This window comes from Telopea speciosissima, chromosome 4, assembly GCF_018873765.1.
Source record: "Telopea speciosissima isolate NSW1024214 ecotype Mountain lineage chromosome 4, Tspe_v1, whole genome shotgun sequence".
NCBI lineage: Eukaryota > Viridiplantae > Streptophyta > Magnoliopsida > Proteales > Proteaceae > Telopea > Telopea speciosissima.
In genome coordinates this window covers 4,358,109-4,380,193 of record NC_057919.1, presented here as the reverse complement: position 1 = coordinate 4,380,193, position 22,085 = coordinate 4,358,109, and the positions used below count along the sequence as shown (strand labels likewise).

Genomic DNA, 22,085 nt, shown 5'->3' with positions numbered 1-22,085 from the left:
CTGAGAGTGACAAGGCATTTATGTTAAAATGTTCAGCCTTGTAGGAGAGATAGTATGTTGACTCTGCTGTGATGTGGCATAGCTGTGTTTATCAAGTTCAAAGGCTATCCAATCCTTCGAAAGCTATTGGTATGAATTTCTCTCAAATGAGTTCAAACTTATCCAAGATTGAGTGCCTAGACTAGATTCAAAAGGCAAATCTGAAAGTTTACCACTTAACAGAGGACTGGAACCAATTCCACTTTGGCAAGCGATTATTGAATTACAGCAGATGAGCAAGGAACATTTATATCATAGCAACTAGCAAGCATGAGCAGAAAAGCATCAATCAGAAGATCAAAAAAAAAAAATAAAAATTTATTGACTGATAATCAACCCTTACAGCACATAAGATTTTGTCCAATTGATCTATTTAAATTCTAAAGGTAACAAAGGAAATTTACAGCAAGAACAAAACTTACATGAGTGCTGAATCCATTTTAAGAGAACTAAGATTTTTTTTTGGCTAAAGAAAGAACTAACTAACATATCGGTTATGTCGTCTTCAACAGCAGAAAAAAAACTGTTAATAAATAAAGACTGTTCGATCAATACCATCCATTTGATCCCCTTTGCCAGCATTCAGATTTTGCTTCTCTAATAATAACCCATAGCGACAATAGCCCTCAATCCCATAAGAGATACTTTATAGAGAGCTCAAGTCAGGATAAAATGGACTTTTGCCTACTTGAAAATTGAAATGCAAGAAGAAATACTTCAACTGCTCCTTTTTAAACAAGGGATGTGGTGTGCAATCTTCTTTATACAACTTGAAATTTTGATTAGCTAGTGGTGATGTATATTCTCTAGGTTTGTAGTTATTGATACAGTGAGTGCGCTCTGTGGCTGGAAATTCGAAGGTTTAGTCCTACATCGATCGGGTAGTGTACAACTGTTAGGTTTATAACCTTCCAAAGACCTCTCCAACCTAAAGCTCGGGCTTTGTTTTTCACCCTTATGGTCAATTTGTATTAATTCAGATGTGAGAAGTACAATCAAGTTTATAACAAAGTCAAGAAAAGAAATAATGAGGAAGAGTTGGTGGGTTGCAATGTCTACGTAGTTGGTGGTTGTGCATATACAATGTCAAAGAGGTTACAAATGGAGGAGAGTGGTGGCTGGAATCTTGATCATTAGGTTTTCCATGCTCTAATCTTCTTTTTCGTAGCCTCTTCTTTATCAGTTATTATATATGAAGTATAACATCATAAATGTGGATGGCGCCAGAAGTGGGAACCCGGGTTAAAGTGGTGGGGGTGGGGTAATCCGTGATCAAGCTGGTGACCTGATTTCGGCCTTTGGAAATTTTTATGGCCACTGTTCCAACACTGAAGCGGAGATGAAGGCGTTAATGGATGGTCTCCGGTTATGTGAGGCCATGGGTACACTAGTTGCCATGTCAACTCGGATTCCTTGTCCATTGTGCAGGTCGTTACTTCAAGAAACTGCACGATGTGGAAGTGCTGGTACTGGTACTTTGAGGTGATGCACTTGGTGGATCAGTTGAATGCGAATGTGATGTTTTCCTACAAAGAGAGTAACAGGGCGGCAGACTTTCTTGCCAAAAGGGCATGTGAGACTAAATGCAACTGCTTTTTCCAGTCGATAGGGGAGGTTCCCCTTGCCCTCTCTCGCATCTTTAGAGAGGACAAGGCGGGCCTCCCAAGTTTTCATTTCTAGTTTTGTTTTGTTGGGTGTTCAGGTTTCTTGGGCTAGGTAAGGTTACCTGTTGGAGTGACATGAGAGTGCTTTCATTGTACCTTGGGTCTGGGGTAAGGCGGGTCATGTACCCCGTGTAACTCTTATTTTTGCTCTGTTTTTAATAATATCCTAGGGGCCTCCCCGGGTCCCAGATAATATTCAGGGTAAAAATCTCAGGATTTTAAAACTAGAGCCAAGCCAAGATATTGTTCATACGATGAAATCTCAGACAAAAATCACTACATCTTATGTATAAACGTAAGCAAACAGCATTAAATCTCACCAATACCTTTAAAAACATCTAAACAAGTGATTAGCATCATGAACCACAATTCTGTACAAATACAGAGTTTTTAATTGGATTAATTTCAAACTTGCAGAACATTGATTTTGTGCGGATTAGCTAACAAGTTAAGGTATTTGCCACATCAATGACAAATCGGTACTTGACGTCACCTTTTGCAAGTCGTTCCATGGCAGTGTTCACATAGTCCATAGGGATAACCTCTATATCTGCTGTTATATTTTGCTTTCCTGCAAAATCTACCATCTCCTGAGTTTCTTTCAATCCCCCAATTCCACTGCCGGCCACAAGCTTCCTCCCTACCAAATCAAAATCACAATGAGAGCAAATTCTAAAATTGAGCACATAACATGTAAATATAAGCATGGACGACTACTTTAAAACTCATGTATCTGTGTGACTGATACCAATGGAACATTAATGTCAATACAGGTTCAAATCTTACCCATTAACAAAGGGAAGATTGGCAGCTCTAGTGGCTTATCTGGGGCACCAACCATAATCAGCTTGCCATTAGTCTTCAGTAGATTAATCAATGGCTGCAGAGGGTGAACAGCTGAGACTGTGTCGATGATACCATCCAGGGTACCCATTGCGGCCTAAAATCAAACATCAATAAGGCATGACAAATACATGATCAATCCCACTTCACTAAAGCTAAAAGCAACAACTTTCCTCCATTTTACTTACCTGCATTTGATCAGGGTCATGGCTAATCAAGAATGAGTCGGCACCGAGTCGCTCAAGCGCGTCCTTCTCCTTACTAGCCGACGTGCTGATCACCGTAACCTTGAGTCCGAAAGCCTTACCAAACTTGACAGCCATATGACCAAGTCCACCAAGACCAACCACACCCAGGTGCTTTCCAGGTTCATTAAACCCAAAATACTTCATGGGACTGTAAACTGTAATACCAGCACACAGTAATGGTGCAGCAGCATCTAAGGGCAGGTTGTCGGGGAAACGAAGCACATAGTTATGGTCGACGACGACCTTATCAGAGAACCCACCAAAGGTAATTGAGCCGTCGTAGTAGGCAGAATTGTATGTAAGGATACCTTTGTGGCAGTAATTCTCCAAGTCCTGGGCGCAGTTGTCGCAAGAACGACATGACCCGATCATGCACCCAACGCCAACCTTATCTCCCACTCTGAATTTGGTTACATTACGCCCAACCTCTGTCACCACACCCGCAATTTCGTACCTGCAGCAGCAACAGAATTTCTTGGTTTGAAAAATCGGATCAAATCCGGCCGATACGGATTGGAATCGGTTGAGACGATCCGGATTAGACCGATCCTGTGCGGGAAAATGGAAAAAAATTTGCGAAAATTGGGGAAGAAAAGAATGATAGAAACTGAGTATGATTGTACTTACCCAGGGACCATAGGATAGAGAGAAGTTCCCCATTCATTCTTAAGATTGTGAAGGTCGGTATGACCGATCCCACAATACAGTATCTTGATGGTTACATCGTTGTCGCCATTATCTCTGCAACTCAAAACATAGAAACCCAAGCATCATCTTCAACTACTCGATTAAACAAAGCGAAAAAGAGACGATTTTGGTAGATTAGATATTAAGAAAAGGGGTACCCAAATAAGAATTTCCTAAGAAAGGGCAAGTTTCAAAGATAATTTATAATCGGTGATCAGGGGATTTAACCCCAATGAGAGCAAATGAAAAGTAGCACACAGAAGCAGAAACAACAAAAGGGAGAAAGAAAGCGAAAGGTCACCTCCTTGAAAACTTAAAGGGCGAAAGGACTCCAGAAGGATCTCTGGCTGCCCATCCCACGGCTTTTTGTGGATGTTCCTCCTCTGCGGATTTTGCCATTTTCACAGTTCACAGTTCACAGTTCACAGTTCACAGTTCACTTCAGAGAGAGAGAGAGAGAGTTTAACACTTTAACTAGATGTAAAATGAAGTTGACATTGGGAATTGGATCACATGGGCTTAAATTTATTAGCACGTTGGGAATAGCAGCACTTAGAGTTAATTATATTGAACTGCCTAGGGGTGAGAGTGAGATAGGCTGGGTTTTTCGATCTCTGAGTCCTTTTAGCTCAGTTCAAGCCCAACCCGGGTCAACTGACCAAGGCCCAACTCTGTCGGGCTCAGCCCAATTCAGGCTAGTCCAGATTAATCCTGATCAGGTCAGGTTAGAACGGATTGACCCTGATTGACCCTAATTTTACTAGAGTTGCTTTTCTTTTTTGTTATTGTTGTCCTTATATGTCATAAAAAAAACATATCATCAACATCAATCATTTTTGAAAATAATCTTAATAACTTAAAAGCCTTAAACGTAATATGTAATATATATATATAATAATGTTAAAATCAGGGTCAGGCTAGGTTAGGCTTAACATGAGGAGGATTCAGCTCAGATCCAAATCGATCGAACTTCAGGCCTAAAAATCGTAGCCTATGCCCACCGTATGGCGTATGGGTTGATAAGTCCAACCTAGGTCCTGTTTGAGCACAGGGTAGGCTCTGATTCACGAGGCCAAACTTACACCCCAAAACTACCCAACATGCCATGTGAAGAAGGCAGGGCCTCATTGAATTGTGTAATTGTGTAGCCATGTTGGTGAGATTTGAGAGTTTAGTTTCACATCGATCAAATGTGAGAGATGGAACAAAGACACAGTACTATAAAATAGAGACCATGACCCTTTATTCAATAGTTCATTCCACACACAATCTTTGATTGAAAAAAAAAAAAAAACCAACAATAATATAATAAAAAAGTGAAACCGTTAAGTGCCCTAACATGTTTCAAGTTAACATGACAATACTCGAACTAAGAAGAAACAATGACACAGAATGACATTAAAAATTTAAAACAACAAATGAAAGGGAAAACAAAATGTAAGGCATTAACAAGCCTAGCTAATCCAACATGAAAAAATGACTTATTTATCTAGCGTCCGTTTTAAAATTTTCTCATTTATTTTGGAGGTTAACAAGATAGGTTATTTGCGCACAAGTAGTCAAGTATAGCCTTAGTGAAGGTGGTTTGCTTTACAAAATTGTTGATAATTTAATACATAAATAAGAATTTTCATCGTCATTCATATAGAGGATAACACCTTGGATTATTTCATCAATCTAATATACTCTTGCCGTTTTTGATGCATTGAATTAAATTTTGCTTAGGATAGGATTCTCTGAGCAAGCAACATAGAGGAGCACACCAACGAAGTTCAACAACATATTTATAGTAAATTGAAGGACAACGATATCATTTTATGTGAAGAGAAGAGAGACTAACATAGAGGTGCTAGTGTTCCATACTTCAGTGGCTTAGAGAATCTTTTCTCATTATGCTTTATACTAAGTAGAAATATTGATTCGATCTGCCAGCAAGTTTGGCTTGGGGGTGGTTCTGGCCAAACAAAGAATACTGCCTTAATTTCTTGGGATCAATGTTGCTGGCCCAAATATTCGGGCAGTCTTGGTTTCCGCAGGGCCAAAAATCACAATAAGGCTCTTCTAACCAAGTTGGGTTGGCGATTACTAACCGACCATTCCTCTTTATGGGCCAAGATTCTCAAAGCAAAGTACTTCTCAAAGTTTTCCTTCTTTGATCCTAGGACCAGGCTCCGAAAAAGGGTCTTGGACCTGGAACAGTATCATCTGTATGGCTAAAACACTTGACAAAACGATTATTAGGAACATAGGGAATGGAGAAACTTATTTTTTCTAGACTGAAAAATGGGTACCCTCGGTACCTCAGGTTCTCTCCTCTGCATCTCTATTGCCTTTAACCCCCACATGCTACTCTACCAAGACCGCTGATTTTATTGTCCATTCAAATTGGAACCATGCTCTTTTGACACAATGGTTGCCTGATTCTGTTTATTCTAAAGTTCGGTTGATTAATACCTTTGATTCTCCTGATTGCTGGTGGTGCATTACCTCCAAAACTGGTATACTCTCCACCACCAAACTGGTTGCTAAAATGATTATTTCTAATGATTGCACCCCCAACCCTCTAATTAAATCTTGGTGGAATTTCTTTTGAAAACTCACAATCCACCCAAAGTTTAAAGTTTTTTTCTGGCGTTTGCTTAATGCAGGAATTCCCATCAAGGCTACTCTTTCAAAATGGATCCAGATTGAATCCTCCTGCGTTTTTTGTGGCAACTGCGTCGAATCTTCATGGCATTTCTTTGTCTTGCGATTGGGCCAAACACATTTGGGCTGCTGGACCTTTAGGCCTCAGAACAGAATATCGAAAGTTTCCAAGTCTCACGGACATGTATGTTGCTTTTCTTTACAAATATGCACTAGGCAAACAAACTTTAAGATGGTTCTTTAGTGTTTTTATGATAACTTGTTATTTTATCTGGACTGCCAGAAACCGGGTGGTAACTTCTTCATCCAAGCCTGATCCCCACTGGGTTCTACATGCCGTAAATAAATGGATTTCATATCTAGATTTATCCTCTCCCTCTACCCCCCCCCCCCCAATGTGTTTCTCCTCCCCCTCCGGATGACTATATTTCCCAATCTTCTAACCGCCTTCCTGTGCTTGATTTTCCTGTTTTAATATGTGTAGGATACAATAGTTCTGAATTGACTAATGCGGGCTGGGCATTTATCATTATATTACATGGATGCGTGTTGTTTTTTGAAGCAGGACATGTAACTCCCAAAAATGACTTGGAGCCAGACCTGCTTTGTATAAAATAGGGATTAATCTGTGCTAAGAGAATGGGGTTAGATGTAAAGGAAATCTGGGTCTCTAACCAACTCGTTACTGAGATTTTTCCATCCCCGACCAACAAACCATGGCCTTGGGCTATGATTGCAGACCTCCTGTTCATAGTAGATATTGCTCCTACGGTTACCTACTATTGTAAAAATACTGAATCTGTCCGTTATGTCAAAAAAATAGCTAAAGCCGGGCAATGTCAACACTATGTACATTTCTCTACTGGTTAAGGAGTACTCAATAATATTGTGTACTTCATAAAAATTGTATGTGACGATGTCGGTGGCATTTGATTTTCGTAACCTTGTACGAGTTCCACCATGAAACAACTTTGATAGGGTTCAAATTTTGGGTATAAGTTGGCTTCACATTCCCCTATTTATTTATCAATTTCAACTCCACTCAGTCATAGTTGGCCCATAGCAAGATGAACCATTATTAATTTAGAGCTACAAAGAAGATGTACGGAATTAATGAGGGGACCAAACATGGGAAGGGAAGGTGTAACATCACATGGAAAAGTAAATGATTAAATTTGAGATTGATATTGGACATGTTTACAATCTTGAGCATTCCCACATATCAAATGGCCAAATTCGTCATCTTACTCTCCAAGGGATAGAATGATTGCCATCGATCAACATTTGATATCATGTATGGGGAGATTCTTTTATATTGTAAATAAGAGAGGGATAAGTATACCGTAATGCTAGCTTCCTATGTATGTCTTTCTCTCTCTTCCACCTTTTGAAATAACTCCTTTATCCCCTAAAAAGAGAGAGAAAAAGATAGACACATACAATATACCGCTAACATACCCAACCTTTGTTTACCAAAAAAAAAAACATACCCAACCTTTTCCCATTATAAATTTATAACACTCATAAGATTTTTGAACCTTAGCATAGTGTGGTGAATGTTTCAATCTGATGGAAGAAAATTTTGTCCTTTATTTACTTTCCAAAAAGAGAAGAAAAATCACTATGGCCCCATAGACGACCTAAGCTCTATGACCGGCCCAAAAACACTAACTCCAACTACTTGGGAGTTGGCAGTTGAGAGGTGAGAGGTGAGAGGTGAGAGGTGAGAGTTGAGAGTTGAGAGTTGAGAGTGGAGAGTGGAGGGTTGAGAGTTGAGAGTTGAGAGTTGAGAGTTGAGCAGACTAGACTTTCCTAAATAAACAATGTTATATGTGGGGCACAGCACAAGAGTAAGAAAACACAAAACCCCCACCAAAAAGACGACATATATGGTTTTCTAAACTTCAGAGGATCACATGCTTCACATCACATGTCTAAAGTAAAACAAAACTTATAAAATAAAACAGGAGATTGTTCACGAGGAACCAAAAAAAAAACAAAACACACACACTTGAAAAAAAGTCAAAAAAGGTTTCAAGACCACCCAACATTTTATTTGTGCATGTCCATCCTCTTCTTCAATACTTCAATTCCAGGTCACAAACCATTGCTGCAAAAATGAACAATTCAGAAAGAAGACCAATGGAAGGCAACTGGGTCTAAAAGCCTAAGCGGGGGTCATGGTTTTTCCAATATCGAGAACGAATCGGTATTTCACGTCGGCCTTGACAAGCCGCTCCATGGCGGTGTTGACGTAATCGACTGGAATGAGTTCAATGTCCGCAGTTATGTTGTGTTTTGCTGCAAAATCTATCATCTCCTGCGTTTCCTTCATTCCTCCAATGCAGCTTCCTGCCACCATCTTCCTCCCTGTTTTATAGAAAAACAAGGCAGACGATGAAGCCAAAAAATATTATTAATTTGGACTTCTAATGAGTATATATTTACTATTAATACAAATTAAAGATCTATACAGCTGTCGTATTAGTAGTACTACCACTCACCCATGAGCAGAGGGAAGACCGGCAGCTGGAGTGGCCGCTCCGGTGCACCCACCATAACGAGCTTCCCATTCGTCTTAAGCAGAGCCATCAATGGCAGGAGAGGGTGATCAGCAGAGACTGTGTCAATGATACCATCCATTGTGCCTGTGGCAGCCTACACATGAAAACTTCTCTTGAAACAACCCCATTCATACGACACATGTTAATTCACCACAAAGTTGATGTCGGAACTCCTCTCAGGTTCCCTGTCCGGTCAGGTTCGTAGGTTCCTCTTATAGGGGATCGGAAATGACGACCTCACCCCCTATTTGAACCCCTGCCCGAACACACTGACCAGGAGGGGTGAGGTCGTCATTTCTGTCCTCCCTATGAGACGAACCTACGAACCTGACGGGGACAGGAACCTGAGAGGAGAAAGATTCGTTGATGTCACCCGTTAAAAATGGGTCAGGACGATAGGACCAACTTGGTTTGTGTTGTCTTGGCTCAAGTTTGCAGTGGTTTAGAAAGTTTTCCACTACCAATGGAATAGGTTCTCCCACAGGAAAAGTCAAATATACCCATCATCCCCGTAGTGTAGTTAAAGTCTAATCTCCTTCACAGTTGGTGAAAGGAAACTGAAATTGGGTCTAATTTTTTTCTTTTTTAAATAAAGTGGTTCTTTACCAAGTTTAGTTAATTGTCTTAGTCGGAGGAGAAGGGTTAAGGCAAGCAATTCAAGGTTCCAAATTACCTGCATCTGTTCCTGGTCACGACTGATCAAGAAGGCATCGGCACCGAGACGCTCGAGTGCTTCCTGCTTCTTGCCAATACTGGTACTGATGACTGTAATCTTCATTCCAAGAGCTTTCCCAAATTTGACAGCCACATGGCCAAGTCCACCAAGTCCTACCACACCCAAGTGCATACCGGGAGAGCAGAGTCCGTAATACTTCATGGGGCTGTAGACAGTGATGCCGGCACATAACAGAGGCGCACCACCCTCGAGTGGCATGTTCTCGGGCATCCGGACGATGTAGCGCTCGTTGGCGACCATCAAGTCAGAGTAGCCACCGTAGGTCTTAGTACCGTCTACGTTGATCCAGTTATAGGTTTGGATGCTCTTGGGGCAGTAATTCTCGAGATCGTTCTTGCAGTTGTCGCAGGAGTGACAAGCTCCAACCAGGCACCCAACGCCCACTTTGTCACCCACTTTGTATTTCTTTACCTTGCTTCCCACCTCCGTCACTACGCCCACGATCTCGTGTCTGCGCATAAGATCGGCATTCCGGCCAAAAGAATTTATTTGTTCGGTTTTAGACACTCACTAACAAAATTTGAATAGGGCTGGACCGTTTGGGTTGGCCTGAACCAGTGGCATCAGCCCTGCTGCGGCTGGGTCGAGCCGGGGCAACCATGAGGAACTGAATATTTCAAAGGTCACATCCTTACGAAGTTTCAGGAGACAGACCAATTGGCAATTAAAAGCCAATATACGTGGCAGGATCGTAGCCACAAATCAAGGAAATAGATTCTGTGGTCTTGGAGGCCAGATGGGGAATAATAAAGGCTCACGTGCTTGTGACCGTACGTGCATGCCATTGTTGTTGTGTGCTCTACACTCTACAGCATTTTAATGGAAAGAAGAAATGAAGAAAGGTTGTTTTAATTTAATTAGTTGTGTTACCCAGGGAGCAATGGATAGGTAGAAAATCCCCATTCGTTCTTGACGCAGTGAACATCGGAGTGACAGATCCCACAGTAGAGAACTTTGAAGGATACGTCTTCGTCTCCCGTTGCCCTAAACAAAATCAAACACATCAATAAAACCCACAGATTTAAAAATCGATGAATGAAATAAAGGTTCAAGAGTCGGTGGCAGTTGTAGTAAATGTTCACAATTAATTTTTTCTGAAAATCATTAATTGCATTAATTAACTGCTGCAAAAAAAAATAAACTCTTCACTGTACTCTCTTTCTCTGATTCAAAATCATGAACAGAGAGAGGAAAGGACTCTGAAGAGGATTAGAAAACAGTTCTAGGTTTTCTACCTCGTTCATAAAAAAGAAAAATGTTAAGTTTTCGATTAGCAGATTTTAGATGGAAAACACCAGAAAAAGAAAGAAATTTGCGAGTGGAATGAAAAGAAACCCTTTTTCTATGTTCCTCTATAACAGAAAAGAGAGATAAGCCAAAAAAGAAAGAAAGATACAAAGATTTGATCAAAATCACAGTGATTGATCTACAGATCGTCAAGCAAGGATGGAGAAAAATTAGAAATAAATCACGACAGCCAGAGCAATCTTTTAATTCGACTAACGATTTGCAAGATCTATAACGAAATAATGGAGAAAGAAATGCAGCATAGTCATTCATCACATTAAAATCAAAACAATAAAGAAAACTTTTCTGTAAAATTTAAAGAGGAAAGAAGAGATCTACCTCCGAGAGAATTTAAAAGGAGAGAGGACTCCAGAAGAATCTCTCGCTGCCCAGCCAAAAGCCTTTCGAGGGTGCTCTTCCTCTGGTGATTTCGACATTCTCTTCTAGTCTTCTTCACAAAAACCAAGAAAAAACGAGAACTAATTTCCTCTACTAACCCTAGAGTTGAGAAACAGAAGGACTTAAGGAGAGAGTAGTACACGGATTCTCTCGTGAGTCCTGAGCCTGCTTTATAAAGAACCCTTGCGCGAGGGATAAGGAAGGAAAAATCCCGAACCTTATTTGTGATTCATCTGACGTAGGCGGTGAGCTAAGGATCGAAAGAAAAATTAAAAGTCCAACAGAAGTTTTCGTCTCACCACTAAAATCCGGCTTCACTTCAAGAATGTTAGAGGACCACATAAACCAGAAAACAGAGAGTCAGTCAGAGTAGGGATTTTACCAAAAAAATAAAGTAGGGCAAAGCATGCAGTGCAAACTGCCAAAAGCATTTCTAATAGACACCGTAGGTTCCTAATGTTGGACAACAGATAGTTGGAGAACTGTTGCCACATGTAATTACCGGTCAATTGAGATGGTTGATGAGCGTTAATCATTGTAACAGGCATTATGGGTCATATGTTAAACACTTAAATGTATAACTATTTTTAGAATTATGATCATTAAATGTAAAAGTTGGTTGAACGGAATATCTATGAGGTAACATTGTAATAGTACCAGTGGTTGAACCACCTTGGTAGCTACCAATATTTACGACATCAATAGCTGAGGTTAGTGGTGGAGTTGTAGCGGCATTGAAGGCCCAAGCTCAAAATTTTCATCATTAAATAAGATGATTTGGGGATTTGAGACGAATTTTCCAAATGTTCAACAATTAAAAACCCAATTTTTCACAAAAACAAATAAAAAAGAGAGATAAAAGCCAATAAGGAAATGCTTAAACCAGTATTGCTAGGATTCATTTAAGATGCATATTTAACCTTAATTAATGCTTTATAATTAATTACTTATAAAAATCAATGTCAGTTTTTTTTATATATATATTTTTTATTTTCATTTAAACTTTCATTCTTTTCTTCCTCTGGGTGTAACCAAACCGCTTTAAATACCCACCTGATATCGACTCATAATAAATACGGTATGAGATTGAGCCATATCATATCGATATTGATGATATCATACACGATAAATCACTATGATGGTCACGCCATATCGCCATCGATGTCATGTCCCAACATTGCGATTTTCTGATATCCAATTGTGATATAGATATTTTATGGACCCTTTTTTTCTTCCTTTTTTGTGTAACTGAATCCACTTTTCAGTACCGATCTGATTTTAACTCATTATCGATATAATAAAAGACCGATCCATATCATATCGTTATATATAGGGATGTAAATGGATCGGATACGAATCGGATGTGATCGGAGTCGGATATTTCCTGGTCGAATACGGATACCTCTAAACGGATTCGGATTCGGATTCAGATTCGGATTCGGATTTTTGACCATCCGTTTACATCTCTGCCTTGTGTGACCCGGACCTTTCTCCCCTTAGCAGATACTATTTACTCTCAATCCATATCTCTTAGATCATGATTCTCTTTTCATCATATTCTAGAACTTGTTTAATCTTCAAAAACTCTCAAAATCATTATTTACTTAATTTTTTATTATTAACTATTCGAATTTTTTTTCAGGCAGATTTTAATCGAAGTATTCGGATTATTTTTCGGATATCTCTAAACGAATACGGATGCCCCTAAACAAATACGGATATGGATTCGGATTCGAATTTCAATTATCCATTTACATCCCTAGTTATATATGATACCATACGCAATATATCGCTATAGTGATGACGTAATATCATGGATTGCATCATATCGTGATCCTGCGTCATGGCGTAATCAGAGATATGATGTGATCATCATAGCGATATGGCATATCATCCTTCTGCCGATATCGAATTTTTTACGATTCCAAAAAATAATAAGAGTTAATAAAAAATAAAAAGTACAACAAATTGATAATTTTTGCATAGAAAATGGAAAAGAGAGAGAGAGAGAGAGAGAGAGAGAGAGCACATAAGAGGGATCAGCCCTTCATCTCTCCAGTACATATGTCAGATTCAGTGATCATGAGATGGATAGACCTCAGAAAGGATCGATGGAAGGCAACTGGCTCTAAGCCTAAGCGGGGGTCATGGTTTTTCCAACATCAAGAACAAATCGGTATTTCACGTCGGCCTTAACAAGGCGCTCCATGGCGGTGTTGAGGTAGTCGACTGGAATGAGCTCAATGTCTGCAGTTATGTTGTGTTTTGCTGCAAAATCTATCATCTCCTGCGTCTCCTTCATTCCACCAATGCAGCTTCCTGCCACCAACTTCCTCCCTGTTTATATATAGAAAAACAAGGCAGACGATGAAGCAAAAAAGATTATTAGTTTGGACTTATAATCAGTATATATTTACTATTAATACAAAAATCTATACAGATGTCGTATTAGTAGTACTCACCCATGAGCAGAGGGAAAACCGGCAGCTGGAGTGGCCGCTCCGGTGCACCCACCATAACGAGCTTCCCATTCGATTTAAGCAGAACCATCAATGGCAGGAGAGGGTGTTCAGCAGAGACTGTGTCAATGATACCATCCATTGTTCCTGTGGCAGCCTACACAAGCAAAGGGAAGTTTAAAATCCATTTAATAATAAAAAAGATTCTATTTGTTACTTTTGGGTATGAAACTTCAACTGGCCCATTTGGATTGAGGGCACAAACCCTGGGACCATGTAAGGGACCTAGCTCTCCTTCAGTTGTGGCGGGAGCTGGAGGATGCAGCCTAGCAAAAGCGGATCTTTATCCTCTCAATTTACCTGCCCGTACTTGATGTCAAGTACATCTAATAGAGGGGGCAAAAATGATTATCCTACCCCTGCCCGAACACATTGTCCAAGATGGGGTCCACCTCCCTCTATTATATGTACTTGACAGCAAGTATAGGCAGGCAAATTGAGAGGATAAAAATTCATAAAAACAAAGGGAGGGGGGTTGGTCATTTTATAGGTGGGGCCTACCTATGAAATGACCCAAAAGCCCTTGTTTTTGCTAGCCTACCACGACTGGAGGAGAGCCGAATACCCGTATAAGACCCCATAATCCATGGGGAAAGCCTGACAAAATCAAGAGTTGAATCAATCAGGGATAAAACTTATGCTGTTTGTTATGCATTCTAAGCGTAGATTTTGGACTTGAATACGTTCTGAAACAAAAGAAAAAGAAGAATAAAATTTCAGAATGCATTCTAAACTTAGAATCTCTTATGAGAATGTACACCAAACACAACCTAAGACTCATTGATTGCAAGTAAAAGAAAATAAAAAAGGACTAATGTTCTCTGTGCCACAGCACATCCTGTGCCCAGACACATGAGTCTGTCTTTCAGGGGGCATGGTGGTCATTTCGTCCAACCCATGTTTCTAGGTGCAGCTTGCACCCTCGACACGGAGATTTGATCTTAAAAAAAAATGGATATTTTTTTCTTTTGGAAGCAAAGCATTTTTACAAAAACTGGGACCCACAAGAATCAGTGTAGTGGTCCCGGTCCAGTGGGAAATGTATCTTTACCAAGTTTAGTTAATTGTCTTAGTTGGAGACGAAGGGTAAAGGCAAGCAATTCAAGGTTCCAAATTACCTGCATCTGTTGCTGGTCACGACTGACCAAGAAGGCATCGGCACCGAGACGCTCAAGGGCTTCCTGCTTCTTGCCAATGCTAGTGCTGATGACAGTGATCTTCATCCCAAGAGCTTTGCCAAATTTGACAGCAACATGGCCAAGCCCACCAAGTCCAACCACACCCAAGTGCATACCGGGAGAGCAGAGTCCGTAATACTTCATGGGGCTGTAGACGGTGATGCCGGCACATAACAGAGGCGCACCACCCTCGAGTGGCATGTTCTCGGGCATCCGGACGATGTAGCGCTCGTTGGCGACCATCAAGTCAGAGTAGCCACCGTAGGTCTTAGTACCATCTATATTGATCGAGTTATAGGTTTGGATGCTCTTGGGGCAGTAATTCTCGAGATCGTTCGTGCAGTTGTCGCAGGAGTGACAAGCTCCAACCAGGCACCCAACGCCCACTTTGTCACCCACTTTGTATTTCTTTACCTTGCTTCCCACCTCCGTCACTACGCCCACGATCTCGTGCCTGCGCATAAGATAAGATCGGCATTGCGGTCAAAAGAATTTATTGATCGGCTAAATCAGGCAAATTGGTTCAGTTTTAGACACTCATTGGTCCACTATCAAAATTCAAAATTTGAGTCAGAATAGTAATAAGGCTTGATCGGTTCGGGTTGATTTGGCTTTAAGAATGTAAACGGATCGGATGTGATGGAAACCAGATATTTCCTAGCCAAATACGAATACCTCTAAACGGTTTGGATGCGATTGAATTCAAATTTAATGAGTTGTTGTTACCCGGGGAGCAATGGATAGGTAGAAATTCCCCATTCGTTCTTAATGCAATGAAGGTCGGAGTGGCAGATCCCACAGTAGAGCACTTTGAAGGTCACGTCTTCGTCTCCCGTTGCCCTAAACAATTAAAATCAATTAAACTCATCAATAAAACTCACAACCAGAGCAATCTTTTAGTTGGACTAACGATTTTGCAAGATCGATCTATAACGAAATGAAGATCGAATAGTCATTCATCACATTATAACCAAACAATAAAGTGAATCTTTGCTGTCAATTTTTAAAGAGGAAAGAAGAGATCTACCTTCGAGAGAATTTAAAAGGGGAGAGGACTCCAGAAGAATCTCTGGCTGCCCAGCCGAAGGCCTTTCGGGGGTGCTCTTCCTCCGGTGATTTCGACATTCTCTGTTTTTCTCTTCAAGTCTTTTTCACAAAAATCCAGAAAAACGATGGAAGCGATTTCGTTAAGATAAAAACGAGAACTAATTTCGTCTACTAACCCTAGAGTTGAGAAACAGAAAGGAGAGAAACGTATGGGATGCTCTCGTGAGTCCTGAGCCTGCTTTATATAGAGAAGGCTTGCGCGAGGGATAAGGAAAAATCCCGAACCTCATTTGTGATTCATCTGACGTAGTCGATGAGCTTTTTTTTTTTTTTTTTTTGGGGTAAAGACGTAGGCTATTAGCCAAGGACAAAAACAAAAACAAAAAATCAAAAAAGTCCAACAGAAATTTTCGTCTAACTACTCACTAAAATCTGGCTTCACTCAAGGACTAAGAACTGAAAAGACACACGTCAAAGAAGTAAGAAATAAAGTTTTAAAGTTTTTATTTTGTAGGACCACGTGGACCAGAACAACAAAGAGAGTCAAGGTTGTGCAAAGCATGCAGTTCAAACTGCCACAAACATTTCTATATTTGGACAATTTGATAGTCGGAAAAATTACAAAATTACTTATAGTTGGCGGTTTTCATGCAACGGCCGCATAAGGCGGGAAGTGAGTTACTATGCATCAAATTGGAAGAGGATCGGTCTTTTAAGATAGGAAATTTATATGAAATTAGAGTAGGGAATTTGGGGAGGGTCATAATGTTTTCAGCCTTATCCTTGCTTTACCCATCAATAAAAGTTGGATTTTTGCCTTTTAAAATGAGGGTGGGGCGGTCATTTTGTCACATGTTGTGCAATTTGGAATCAAAATCCATAACCATTCAAGAATAAAAAGACCTTACCCTTGTTTCCCCATCAACAAGGATGGGATTTTTGCCTTTTACAAGGGTAGGGTGGGACGGACATTTCACCCCATGTTGTTTCTGGGCGCTTGAACTATGCTTCGGACAGAGTCCTTTTCCCCTATCCTTACATAGTTCACGTATTTTGTGACGGTGCAATTTGGAACCAGAACCCATAACCATCCAAGAATTAAAAGGTCAATTTTTCACCTAGAAAAAGATAAAAAGAGTTAAAAAACCAATAAGGAAATAGAAAGGAATTGGAGAGAGAGAGAGAGAGAGAGTTGGACCAACCCTAGATACTCTCTAGTACAAATGTCAGATCCTAGTGATCATTAGATGGAGAGACCTCACTGGGATCTGAGATCCCAAGCCACTGCCGTGTTGGAGAGGATCCAATTTCAAAAGAAAAGAATAAAAAAAATTTTAAAAAATTTGAATTTAAAGAGACAGATGGACACATAAATTAATCATTGCACCATCATAATTTTTGTCTCATTATGTTTTTTATTTTCTTAGCATCCAAACATAGCTTTAAATGTTCCATAACCACTAAGCAATCGGAATTAGATCGTCCCATTATTAAACGGGATTGGATCTTAAATTTTAAACCGTTAAAAAAAAAGGACGATTGGGATGATTGTTAGAAGAGAAAGGAGGAAAGTTCTACAATCGGGGCTGGTTTGGATCGTAGGTAATGGCAGCAACATCAACAGTAGTTGGCTTCCTACAACTTCCATTCTGCAAATCATTCATACAGAATCCAAAGCTCATTCTACTTCGCTGGTTTCGGATCTAATCAACCATTAGAACCGGGTTTGGCGTGAGGACATGCTATTGGCTCTGTTTCATCTTGAGGATGTTGCAGCAATTTTTTTGGTAGAAAGAGTATTATATTATTTATCGTGTAGAACACACAGGTTGTGAAGTAGAAACAAACTCCATAAACCATGGATTGGAATTAGGTCAAATAGTCGAACGCGTTACTAACCGGACCCTCCTTACCAGGGAGTCAACAAAACTATTTATCTCCCTTAGAACATAAGCAAAAGAACAAGATACAAAAGATGAAGATAATAAAAGAATATCTTCCCGAATAGGCAACACCTCTATCGTAATCGGTCTGCCACGATGTTGTAGAAAATTGACAAATATGGGGAGCAGCAATTAAACGCATAAAATTGGCCAATTTGATAGATCTGATTTACAAATATGGGGAGCCAGCCCTGGTAGAATCTGCTTACCATATACTTACTAACATAGCAGAGCAGCGTCATCCTCCACGTGTAGCATTCCTCGTCAAATACCAGATTTAGTTAGAGAGGGTCTTCTCCAAGGAATCTTCCAAGGTGTGGACAACATCATTGTGAAATCAATTGCAAGTAACTAATTGACTACATTTCCTCAAAGCGTATGTCTCCTCAAGTTGAAGTAACAAACATCAAACTTGATATAAAGTACTTGTCCTCCTTTGTATCCTGTTCCTCATTCCTAGAGAGATTGACATCATTTCCGATTCTTTGGCTCGGAGGGGTCATATCTATAGTGTGTAGGACATCTTGGTCCATATCCTCTCTTTGGGTGTCTGATCTTATAATCTCGGCACCTTGCATTAGTCACGCTTCAACAAATAGATCTCCTTTTATAAATAAATAAATAAAAAGGGACGATTTGAACCCTCATGATAGAATCATAGTTTTAGGCACCGTTGGGTATCATTTCTTCGAGATGCTACGGGTAGTATTTTTATCTGCTTCATTTTCTGTCCGTTCCATTTCCCCAAGTGCCTCTAATAGAGGGGGGTGGATCCCACTCAGGCAGTATATTGTGGCAAGGGTAGGTTAATCATTTCTGCCCCCTTTATTAGAAGAACTTGAGAAAATAGACCTGCCCAAAAAATAGAACAAATAAGGCATTTCATTTCTATTACATGTGAAAAGTACACAAGGGTTCGACATAGTAGTGACGTAGGATTGTCAATGGGCTGGGTGGGCCCAATATAACTCATTGGGGATTGGGGAGCCCACCATGTAGCTGGGTCTTCTTGGCATGTCTTTATTTTGGACTTTTGGGCCATGTTCAGTTTAGTTTGGGATTGGTCATTATGACCCAACCGGCAATCCCATGACGGGCTAAAGTAAAATCAGCCACCTAAATTCGGCTGTTTTTGACCTTTTGGTGTTGTTTTTTTGTGCTAGTGGAACGAAAAAACGGAATGTATTGTTTGGTATCACCAGTCAGGTTTTTGGTTTTATAAAAATAGCGCGGCCTCAAATATATGTTTGCATTATTTTTTTCAAAACATGTTATACCATGGTTTTCAAATTATAAAACCATTTTGTGTGAAACAATGGGGTTGAATTAAAACATTTGTTCTCAATAAAACTTATCGCAAGGCTCGAACGAAGAAAAGAGAAGAGTTTACCTACAACTCTCCATCGTCTTCTGCTACTGCAAGCTACCTCTTGAATATTAGAGATTGTATTGGTCACTATCGATACCAATTCGACATTGATGGATCTGACTGTATTAGTCCAAATTGGGTCTGAATACAAAAAAAAAAGAGAAGTCATTTTTTTTGTTTGGTTTTTATCATATTCCCGAATTGTATTGGACTTGTATCAGTATCAAATACCATTGATATCGATATATATCCGAGATGCAATGGAGATTTTTTGTGGGCCATGATGGAGAAAGAATCTTTACCAAAAAAAAAAACCCAAAGAGAAAGAATCTTTTATCCACCAATAGGCATTAGGTGACTTTATGATTGCACTTCGAGTTCCATGATTAAACTCCTGCTGCCCATTATATGTGGTCAAAACTACCCAATCTAATCCAAAGTTCTATGATTAAACTCCATGATTGCACCAAGAGGTTCTCTCTGTCTCCTCCGCTTTCTCTCTTTGCACTTTTCCAATTCCCTGTTCATCGGTTTCCTCAGCCGAGCGAGACCCATATTTAGTTTGAATAATTTGATTAAACAACAAATTAGGTGAATATTTTCATAGACTGAAATTTATTTTGAATAGTTTTACAATTTTTCTGAAAAAAAATTCCAACCATTTCAGAGTTAAGGAGACTTTCACTTTGCAAATAACAGATATATATATTATATAAGATAAAGTTCTCTGCACTCTGGTGGTGCACATGGGAGTGGACGAAATGATCCAAACCCCACTCATGTTGGACCTTTATCGTCCCCAGTATTACTATGGGTGCTGTGTGCATCATGCGGTGCAACACCGCCCATGTGTATACAGTGGGGCTCACTGTGCACACATGGGCGGTGCTGCACCGTACGATGCGCACAGCAACCCCCTAGTACTGGGGGCGATAATTTTCCACTCTTGTTCCACCTCATATGTCTGGATGTAGGACGTGCGCCTATATTATATATATGATGTAGGCCACAGAACTAAGAAATTATCATTATTTCATCAATAAAAAACTTCCCAACTCCACTCCGAGTCAACCCACGGAGTATCATATCATTGTACTCACATAAGATCTACCTTTATACATAAAACAGGAAATTGCTCGCATGAATGCAAAGAACACAACAATTCCAAAGTCAAATTAAAGGGACTGAGAGATCGATCCAGGTTGATTCCAATCGGATCGATCCCGATTCCGTGTCTTTTAAACCCTGGTGAATTAAAGGCAATTGGCTCTAAGCCTAAGCAGGGGTCAAGGTGTTTCCAATATCGAGAACGAATCGGTACTTCACATCGGCCTTGACAAGTCGTTCCATGGCAGTGTTGAGGTAGTCCACCGGAATGAGATCAATGTCTGCAGTTATGTTATGTTTTGCAGCAAAATCGATCATCTCCTGCGTCTCCTTCATTCCTCCAATGCCGCTTCCTGCTACCATCTTCCTCCCTGTTTTTTATATAGAAAAAACCAGAACAGACAATGAGACAAAAAGATTATAAATTGGACTTATTAATTAATAGAGATCTCTATACAGTACTCACCCATGAGCAGAGGGAAGACTGGCAGCTGGAGTGGGTGCTCCGGTGCACCCACCATAACGAGCTTCCCATTTGTCTTAAGTAGATTTATCAATGGCAAGAGAGGGTGTTCAGCAGAGACTGTGTCGATGATACCATCCATTGTACCTGTGGCAGCCTACATACGCAAAGGCCGCACCACCATAAATTGAAGTTAACATCATTCAAGAATTGATTTGGACAAATGGGATAAACTGTTATGCGCGGTAGAATTGATTTAACGTGTTCTATTAGCTCTAGAATTTTTAACATATTAATGAAATACCTAAAACCATATGAATCAGAAATTGACAAGGTTCCACGCGGTTGACAGAAAAAATAGTCCCACATCATTACCTGCATCTGTTCCTGGTCACGACTAACCAAGAAGGCATCGGCACCGAGACGTTCGAGAGCTTCCTGCTTCTTGCCAGTACTGGTGCTGATGACAGTGATCTTCATTCCAAGTGCTTTGCCGAATTTGACAGCCACATGGCCAAGCCCACCAAGACCTACTACACCCAAGTGCATGCCCGGGGAGCAGAGTCCGTAATATTTCATGGGGCTGTAGACAGTGATGCCGGCACACAACAGCGGCGCACTGGCGTCGAGCGGTATGTTCTCAGCCATCCGTATGATGTAGCGCTCGCTGGCGACCATGAAGTCGGAGTAGCCACCGTAGGTCTTAGTACCATCGAAGTTAGTCGAGTTATAGGTTTGAATCATGTTGGGACAGTAATTCTCAAGATCGTTCTTGCAGCTATCGCAGGAGTGACAAGCTCCAACCATGCACCCAACCCCCACTTTGTCGCCAACTTTGTATTTCGTTACCTTGCTCCCTACTTCCGTCACCACGCCGACGATCTCGTGCCTGCGCATTCGATAAGCATCCCAGTTAAGAGAAACAAATGGTTCCCATTACAAGAAAGACTAAGAATCGATCGAATCTATTGGAGAGGTAGGTTATACCCGGGAACCAGAGGATAGGTAGAAATTCCCCATTCGTTCTTAACGCAGTGAAGGTCGGAGTGGCAGATCCCACAGTAGAGCACTTTGAAGGTCACGTCGTCATCTTCCGTTGCTCTAAACCAAATCAAATCAAACCAAACCAAACCAAACACATCAATAAACGGAGAAATAGTAAAGAGAAAAAATTTGGTGTAACTTTAAAGAGATCTAGAAATGAAGAGATATCTATTTACCTCCGGGAGAATTTAAATGGAGAGAGGACTCCAGAAGGATCTCTGGCTGCCCAGCCAAAGGCCTTTCGCGGGTGCTCTTCCTCTGCTGATTTCGACATTCTTTAAAAACCCAAAAACGATCGAAAC

General features: G+C 40.4%; 5 protein-coding genes and 1 long non-coding RNA gene across 10 annotated transcripts in view; 1 reads left to right on the top strand and 5 right to left on the bottom strand.

Moving 5' to 3' along the window:
• LOC122660522 (probable mannitol dehydrogenase) overlaps positions 1 to 17,049 on the bottom strand; it is a 24,841-nt gene extending 7,792 nt beyond the window's left edge. Inside the window, exon 1 of one of the 4 annotated variants that reach the window (XM_043855865.1) lies at positions 17,029 to 17,049. The gene's annotated coding sequence lies outside the window, so the exon portion shown is untranslated. Of the gene's footprint in view, positions 1 to 13,109; positions 13,150 to 17,028 lie in introns of those variants that run through there. The other 3 variants (XM_043855860.1, XM_043855862.1, XM_043855861.1) reach the window with 3 other exon arrangements.
• LOC122660523 (probable mannitol dehydrogenase) lies at positions 1,990 to 13,139 on the bottom strand. Of its 2 annotated transcripts, none has more exons than XM_043855867.1 (6): positions 13,110 to 13,139; positions 3,783 to 3,895; positions 3,422 to 3,535; positions 2,735 to 3,248; positions 2,490 to 2,643; positions 1,990 to 2,343 (listed from the first exon to the last, which is right to left on the bottom strand). In XM_043855867.1, the coding sequence occupies exons 2-6, from the start codon at positions 3,878 to 3,880 to the stop codon at positions 2,144 to 2,146; spliced, it is 1,080 nt and encodes a 359-aa protein (XP_043711802.1). In that variant the 5' UTR covers positions 3,881 to 3,895; positions 13,110 to 13,139; the 3' UTR covers positions 1,990 to 2,143. The 2 variants fall into 2 exon arrangements, with proteins under 2 accessions (XP_043711802.1, XP_043711801.1); XM_043855866.1 differs by having other exon boundaries at positions 3,783 to 3,892; positions 13,115 to 13,139.
• On the top strand, positions 8,171 to 20,508 carry LOC122660525. The gene is made up of 3 exons (XR_006332705.1): positions 8,171 to 8,284; positions 16,350 to 16,356; positions 20,444 to 20,508. It is a non-coding gene; the product is annotated as an uncharacterized LOC122660525 (long non-coding RNA).
• Positions 8,274 to 15,990, bottom strand: LOC122660519 (probable mannitol dehydrogenase). The gene is made up of 6 exons (XM_043855855.1): positions 15,935 to 15,990; positions 11,054 to 11,152; positions 10,298 to 10,411; positions 9,365 to 9,878; positions 8,632 to 8,785; positions 8,274 to 8,497 (listed from the first exon to the last, which is right to left on the bottom strand). Exons 2-6 carry the CDS (start codon positions 11,149 to 11,151, stop codon positions 8,295 to 8,297), a joined length of 1,083 nt encoding a protein of 360 aa, XP_043711790.1. The 5' UTR covers position 11,152; positions 15,935 to 15,990; the 3' UTR covers positions 8,274 to 8,294.
• Positions 13,245 to 15,984, bottom strand: LOC122660521 (probable mannitol dehydrogenase). The gene is made up of 5 exons (XM_043855858.1): positions 15,838 to 15,984; positions 15,537 to 15,650; positions 14,751 to 15,264; positions 13,576 to 13,729; positions 13,245 to 13,450 (listed from the first exon to the last, which is right to left on the bottom strand). The coding sequence occupies exons 1-5, from the start codon at positions 15,933 to 15,935 to the stop codon at positions 13,248 to 13,250; spliced, it is 1,083 nt and encodes a 360-aa protein (XP_043711793.1). The 5' UTR covers positions 15,936 to 15,984; the 3' UTR covers positions 13,245 to 13,247.
• On the bottom strand, positions 20,407 to 22,085 carry LOC122660520 (probable mannitol dehydrogenase). The gene is made up of 5 exons (XM_043855856.1): positions 21,960 to 22,085; positions 21,727 to 21,840; positions 21,115 to 21,628; positions 20,743 to 20,896; positions 20,407 to 20,647 (listed from the first exon to the last, which is right to left on the bottom strand). Exons 1-5 carry the CDS (start codon positions 22,055 to 22,057, stop codon positions 20,445 to 20,447), a joined length of 1,083 nt encoding a protein of 360 aa, XP_043711791.1. The 5' UTR covers positions 22,058 to 22,085; the 3' UTR covers positions 20,407 to 20,444.